Here is a 7,500-nt window from a genome sequence, read left to right as displayed (position 1 = left end):
TCTTGGGGTCATTTTGGTTGAGAAGATTCACCACCATCTTACCTCTTGCTGTGGTTTGCTGGAGTCCCAGAGCTTTAGAAATGGCTTAACAACCTTCTGCAGACTTACAAATCATAAATTAGTCTCCCTTAATAATAAAAGGTTTCATTTAAAAACTGCATTTTTGGCTCTCGCTGTGGTTTGCTGGAGTCCCAGCTTTAGAAATGGCTTAACAATCTTTTGCAGACTTACAAATCATAAATTAGTCTCCCTTAATAATAAAAAGTGTCATTTAAAAACTGCATTTTTGGCTCTCACTGTGGTGTGCTGGAGTCCCAGAGCTTTAGAAATGGCTTAACAACCTTCTGCAGACTTACAAATCATAATTAGTCTCCCTTAATAATAAAACTTTTCATTTAAAAAATGCATTTTTGGCTCTCGCTGTGGTTTGCTGGAGTCCCAGAGCTTTAGAAATGGCTTAAACCTTCTGCAGACTTACAAATCATAATTAGTCTCCCTTAATAATAAAACTTTTCATTTAAAAAATGCATTTTTGGCTCTCGCTGTGGTTTGCTGGAGTCCCAGAGCTTTAGAAATGGCTTAAACCTTCTGCAGACTTACAAATCATAAATTAGTCTCCCTTAATAATAAAAAGTTTCATTTAAAAACTGCATTTTTGTGTTGTCATTGACTAATATTTACATTTTTGTTGATGATTTAAATGATTTAAGTGTGACAAACATGCAAAAAAAAAAAATAATGAAGGGTGCAAACTATGCTAGGCCTGTTGACTTGCCTCTCCAGTAGCATAGAACTCATTGGACTGATATTCAGGAAAGAGTTGGAAGAACTGTGTGAGAGCACTTGAAAAGAAACAAAAATGTAACATTTTAATATACAAATCAGTGAATGTGATATCATGAACAGTAGGCAGCGGTTTACCTGTATAGATCTCTCCCAACATCATCCTGATTCTGAGCAAAACCTCTATCGTCATCAGTGAAGCTGTAACCGGTTCCAACCTGGACAAAAATAGAAAAAAAAAACAAAAAATGTTTGCATGCACACAAGGCCAAACATCTTGTATCAAAGTTTACATGCATCTAAACGCAACACCTACTGGATTATCAATGTATAACACAGAATATCTTTGGGTCCACGCGTAATCCCTCAGTCCCACTGCAACAACAACACAAATCGACAACACATTTTACGACATTTTATTCGTATCATAACATCATCACACTTTGCACGCAAAAGGTTAAATATTTACCCGTCATGTTCTTATAAACCACATAGGGTCCATGTTCCACAAAGAGCCCAAACAGTGAGGTGCCACCGGGACCACCTTGGAGCCACAGCAGAACCGGGGCCTTCTTCTGGGAAGGCTGGAACAGTCAGACAAAATGGCAGCATTTTACCACCACCCTCTGGCAGTATTTGGTATTGCAGTGTTAAGCTAATACCGTAACAACTAAATCACGGAAACTTCGCTAGTACTGTCCCAATAGTAACAATAATAAGTAGATATTTACTAGTTATGAGTTTCTTTATGCTTTTTTTTAAATATAAACAACGTTAACTACATTACATTAAGTGGACTTTTGCTAAATTCATCAAAAAATAACATTAAACTACTGTATTGCTTGAATTGTTATTGTTTTAGTGCTGTGTTGCATTACGCAAGCGTACTGTAATCACATGATGCTTTTAAGTGCAGCTTGTAAAAAGCATGTCTAAATCTGTGTCACATTATGTATGTATTATTGTTTTGAGAAGTTTGCCTTTACCATAAGTGCAGGGAAGAACCAGAAGAAGAGATTACTGTTGTATTTCTTGTTGACTGTAAGATAACCAGCATAACTCTTCACGTTTTCACCAGGTAGCTCTCCAACCTGGCTTAAGGTCCTGGCTGGTACACATAGAAAACATATCCATTAGTGCCAAGCAGTGACTGATCCGTACTGTAGTGAGATGCACATCGACCTTCATCAATGGCGCCCTTCTCCAGGTAAGGAGTGATAAAAAGAGGAGAGCCAGGGTCCACGCCATTGAGGCTGCTGATATTGCGGTATTTTGTGCAGAAAAAGGACGAGCATCTCCGTGTTTGGACTGGAACCGCAGCGGCCAACAGTAGCAGGAACGTTTCCACCCACGCTCTGCCATTGTGTACAAAGAAGCTTACATTAAAAATGGAATACATATTTCCCGAAATGAAGGTAATTCGATTCAAACTCACCTCATGTTTTCACTCTGTCGATCACAACATACTATGAGTGCTGGGTGAGAAGTGGCTCATAAGTCACATGACCTAGAGATGGGCTTTAGGGCTCTTTGAGTGGAGCCGGATCTTGGTGAGTCGTTTCTTTCAAAGAACCGTTCAAAAAGCTGGCTCATTTATATATGTATTAAGTTTTAAGTCACAGTGCACCACGTGACGTGATGCTATTTGCATATCTAATCAGCACCGGGCCGCACCGGGGACGCCTCCCAGCTACGACTCGATTCCCATCGTTCATGTTTAATGAGCCGTTCAAAAGAACCGGTTCGTTCGTGAACGTCACAACACTAACATGACCGGCCCTGTTATAAACTCACGTGCCACTTTGAGACCCATGTGATCACTAAACGCCGCCTTTATTTCCCCCCGGCTTGTTGACTTGCAGGACGCTCACTCGTCGTCAAATGTTGGATGAAAACACAAAGCAGTCATATCGCGACATGTTTTACTCCAATTTGGTGAGTTAACTGTGTTATAAACTAAATTGTAGATACAGTTATTGGCTTGTTATTAAGTATAAGTGGATATTTTACTGAGTGGAAGTACAGGTGCGGTGCCTAGCAGCTACATTAGTTTATAGCGTTTTACGCTTTGTTATTCTAAATATTGTAATGTCAATTAAACAATTATTTGGGATTACTGGGCACAAATCAACTTTTTGTTGGCGTAAACGAAACCTTATATTGTATACCTTACAGAAAAATGTACGCCACACCTTCAATACCAATTTCCGCATTCTTCTTCTCTCTCGGGCTGCCTCGCGACTCAAACTAGCTGGTAAACGTTACTGCCCTCTATAGATCAATCTCGGAATCGCAGCTGTATATATTCAGTACTGTATATTTTTTCTCTGCCTTAATAACAAAAAGGTAAAAAAATAATAATAATAATATTGTGTTGTGGTATGGAAAAGACATCTGCAGTTCCTTCACGTTCGCTTACATTTGGTGATTGTGGTTCTTATTAATTTAACTCTTAATAATATTTGCTTATGTTGTTGTGTGCAAGTGTTTAAGACGTTTTATTAGTTCACAGACCAATGCAACAACAACAAGCTGTGGACCACAAATGGCTCCCAGGCCGGATTTTGGGCACCACGGGTGTAACATAAATAGAAAATGAACTGTGTGCTGGTGGCAGATCAGAATTTCCTTTGTTTTCCGGAAAACGTCCCTTATTTTCAAAATAAACGTTAGCCTGCCATAAAGAGGTTGAAGAAGTGACGTCATAAAGTAGCACGTCCACCAGATGGCGCTGTTACTACTTATCATTGTTGAATTCAATGCCCTAGATAATTACTGGCATGATTGATCTTTAGATTACATTTTAAATCCTGATAAGTGCATACCGTGGGAAAATATAACCCGAGTGATTGTAATATAATCCATAGAGTTAAAATTGTTTGGGTTTGATTTCATCCGCAAAGCCAAACTTTCACTTTAAGAAGGCGCGTCTCTGCGGCGAGTGTGTTTACTTGCGAGCCTCCAGGAGGCACATGGAAGCAGGCTGCTGCGTGCATCCACCACCCGTACACCTCCACTCCCCATCCACGGTGGACATCTATCCTTTTTCATCCGCTGCACCTTTTTTTTTGCCGCAGTTTGGGGGTGGATTGAATCGTCTCGGTTTATACTCCGTCTGGCTTCCGGGGGCTGGTTGCTGGACCGGTCTTCGGTGAAGCGCTCAGGGACGCCAGGGACATGGAGACACCGCCGGGCAGGAGCTTCTGCCGGGAGCGCACCTCAGCCAAGCGCCAGTGAGGAAGTGGAGGGACGGGATGGCAGCCTCCAGCAACTCCAGCCTGTCTGGTTCATCCTTGTCATCAGGTAAATCAACAATGGTGACGATTATACGTGCATTATGTATTGTGTATGGCGGCATGCTCTTATTTCTGCACATGTTTATGTTTAATGTCGTCCTTAGCATGTCATTCCCAGCCATAGTTTCCTTCCTGACTTTCCAACCAGTGGTGGGTTTGCAAGTATGGATTGTGTTTGGCATGTGTTCTCCACTTTCCATCATGCGGCGCCAAGCTTGGAAGTTCACTGGCGTCGTTCAAACCCCAATATGTCACAATACTGTGATTCAATGCCTTTCAATTCAGTCCATTTCTACCCAGCAACAAAATGCTCCCTCAGAACAATATAGCATATGACTACCTTCAGTCTGTATAGTATGTAAACTAGTGTGATTAAAATTGTTAATTGTGATTAATCACATTTGGTGCATGGTTAACTCATAATTAATCCCAGACCTTCAGTCTGTATAGTATATAAACTAGTATGATTAAAATAGTTAATTGTGATTCATCACATTTAGTTCATGGTTAACTCATAATTAATCAGAGACTTTCAGTCTGTATAGTATATAAACTGGTACGATTAAAATAGTTAATTGTGATTAATCGCATTTAGGTCATGGTTAAGTCATAATTAATCACAGACCTTCAGTCTGTATAGTATATAAACTAGTATGATTACAATAGTTAATTGTGATTAATCACATTTGGTTCATGGTTAACTCATAATTAATCCCAGACCTTCAGTCTGTATAGTATATAAACTAGCATTATTAAAATAGTTAATTGTGATTCATCACATTTAGTTCATGGTTAACTCATAATTAATCACAGACTTTCAGTCTGTATAGTATATAAACTAGTGTTATTAAAATCTTTAATTGTGATTAATCACATTTGGATCATAGTTAACTCATAATTAATCATAGATTAAAAAATATATTCTTGAATACTGTTTTTGAATGTTTAATGAGATCGGCAATTTGTCCCACTTTTTGGCGGTCCTTGAACACATATTCTCACTGGGTTTTTTTTCAGTGGTACTGCATCACACCCGCATCCTTGACGTTCTATAGCAAACATAATGCCGCCACTATATAAGAAACATATCATCAGCATACATAATACTAATTAAATTGTATTCATTTAAATTAAACTAATACCTCAATCAAAACTGAGCTGAGCAGATTTTATATGGCAGACTCTTGTTTAGATTGTGTAGGTGTTCCTAATTTTGTGTGTGTGTGTGTGTGTGTGTGTGTGTACCTTTCACTGTTGATTAAGCAGCCTTGTCATGTTTGCTTACAGGCTAAAAGTACAAAGTGCATTATCTTGTTGACGTGACATACTAGAAACCTTGCCAAGGACCGGAGTCATGTGTTATGTGTTCCACTCTAGGTATTAACGTTGTCATCATTGCGGTTATGTTGCCCCAGTTATTTTAGACTTTTACTCCAGCGTGGCAAAAATGGGCATATCGGGGAGGGATAGGGATGAAGGGCCACATTCATCCCAAACCAAACACGCCTCACAGGAGAGTCTCATTTCCCGAGGCGCCGCCCGGTGGTCGTGACGGTCATTCATTGCATGCTGAGGTATAAACCACACGTTTCACAAAAGCTTTATCTCGGAGAGCAGCTGCTTCTGTTTGCTTGAAGAGGAAACTTTTCTCGGGGTGCATTGGGAGGTCTGTCATTACTACTCTCAGCATAATTATCAGAGGTTAGTCGCCGCAGTACCGCCAGGGATGGAGTGCTTGTCACAAGGGTATGATTATTGTCAAGCCGAGCTTTTTTGGCAATCCCACTCGACATTTGAATAATCTCCACCACGAGGCAAAATGAATCCTGGCGCTGTTTGTGCCCCAAATCGGGGGGCGGGGCTGCGTCTGTTCTGGCTGCAAAGGAAGCTGCTTTTTGGCGGCCACTTGTGCTCATACTCTACCTTGCTGTCCTGCTGTGAGCACGTAGAAAATTCATTCATTCATTCATTTTCTACCGCTTAGCCTCACGAGTGTCGCGGGGGGGTGCTGGAGCCTATCCCAGCTGTCTTTGGGCGAGAGGCGGGGTACCCCAGCCAGCCAATCACAGGGCACACCGGAAGTTTTTAATTTAATTTAATTTAATTATTATTACTCAGAAATTACTGTCAGGCTGTGGGAAACTTGCAATAAAAATTGCAATGTACTAAAATGTTCGTCACTCATTATGGTTTAACACATAATGCATTCATTCAAGCGTCGGGGGGGGGGGGGGGTGCTGAAGCCTATCCCAGCTGTCTTCGGGCAAGAGGCGGGGTACACCCTGGACTGGGGCACATTCCTGTTTTGTAACATTATTAGAGCCCTCTAGTCATGAAATAGCACCCCTATAGTCACCTTTACACTTACTTATTACCCAATATAGTAGATATTCATTCATTCATTCTCTACCGCTTATCCTCACGAGGGTCGCGGAGGTGCTGGAGCCTATCCCAGTTGGTACACCCTGGACTGGTGGCCAGCTAAACACAGGGCACATTCCTGTTTTGTAACATTATTAGAGCCCTCTAGGCATGAAATAGCACCCCTATAGTCACCTTTACACTTATATTATCCAATACAGTAGATATTCATTCATTCATTCTCTAACGCTTATCCTCACGGGGATCGTGGGGGGGGGTGCTGGAGCCTATCCCAGCTGAGACGGGGTACACCCTTGACTGGTGGCCAGCCAATCACAGGGCACGTGTATGTTTTGTACTAATAATGTTTTGTAACATTATTAGAGCCCTGTAGACATGAAATAGCACCCCTATAGTCGCCTTTACACTTATATTACCCAATATAGTAGATATTATAGTAGATATATAGGGTGCTGGAGCCTATCCCAGCTGTCTTCGGGCGAGAGGCGGGGTACACCCTGGACTGGTGGCCAGCCAATCACAGGGCACATATAGACAAACAACCATTCACACTCACATTCATACCTATGGACAATTTGGAGTCGCCAATTAACCTAGCATGTTTTTGGAATGTGGGAGGAAACCGGAGTACCCGGAAGAAAACCCACGCATGCACGGGGAGAACATGCAAACTCCACACAGAGATGGCCGACGTTGGAATTGAACCCTGGGTCTCCTAGCTGTGAGGTCTGCATGCTAACCACTCGAACAATACAGTGCAATTCAACATGATAACAATAGATACAGCCTTCATACATACAGGAGCGTATATTATACATGCACACGATATGGAGATATTGGAGAAATTATGGGATGGAGTAAAAAAAATATACCCTTTGCTTTGGACCTCAAATGACAAAACAGTTGAAAGTGATGGAATGAAATGTTAAATACCGCTGATCAGCTCAAAGTCTTTCCACTGCTTACATTTGTTCTCCTTCTCAGCGTGGATGGTGTAGGACTGGATTAGTCCACTTAGAATGACTTAGCTGCGTGTTTT

The 7,500-nt window shown here is 41.3% G+C and overlaps 2 protein-coding genes across 2 annotated transcripts in view; one reads left to right on the top strand and one right to left on the bottom strand.

Annotated features, from left to right (window-relative positions):
• Positions 1-2,372, bottom strand: part of cpvl (carboxypeptidase vitellogenic like) — a 7,262-nt gene extending 4,890 nt beyond the window's left edge. Inside the window, exons 1-7 of the mRNA XM_058085599.1 lie at positions 2,219-2,372; positions 1,966-2,138; positions 1,770-1,891; positions 1,253-1,367; positions 1,100-1,158; positions 922-1,001; positions 776-842 (exon numbers count right to left, since the gene is read on the bottom strand). Coding sequence (XP_057941582.1) covers positions 776-842; positions 922-1,001; positions 1,100-1,158; positions 1,253-1,367; positions 1,770-1,891; positions 1,966-2,138; positions 2,219-2,223 — 621 coding nt within the window. The 5' untranslated portion in view covers positions 2,224-2,372. The remainder of the gene's footprint in view (positions 1-775; positions 843-921; positions 1,002-1,099; positions 1,159-1,252; positions 1,368-1,769; positions 1,892-1,965; positions 2,139-2,218) is intronic.
• Positions 2,373-3,722: 1,350 nt separating this feature from the next.
• chn2 (chimerin 2) overlaps positions 3,723-7,500 on the top strand; it is a 28,668-nt gene continuing 24,890 nt past the window's right edge. The window contains exon 1 of the mRNA XM_058085600.1: positions 3,723-4,086. Coding sequence (XP_057941583.1) covers positions 4,038-4,086 — 49 coding nt within the window. The 5' untranslated portion in view covers positions 3,723-4,037. The remainder of the gene's footprint in view (positions 4,087-7,500) is intronic.

Source organism: Doryrhamphus excisus, chromosome 10, assembly GCF_030265055.1.
Source record: "Doryrhamphus excisus isolate RoL2022-K1 chromosome 10, RoL_Dexc_1.0, whole genome shotgun sequence".
Classification (NCBI taxonomy): Eukaryota; Metazoa; Chordata; class Actinopteri; order Syngnathiformes; family Syngnathidae; genus Doryrhamphus; species Doryrhamphus excisus.
Note: the sequence above shows the minus strand (reverse complement) of the source record. Positions and strands in the feature narration are given on the sequence as shown.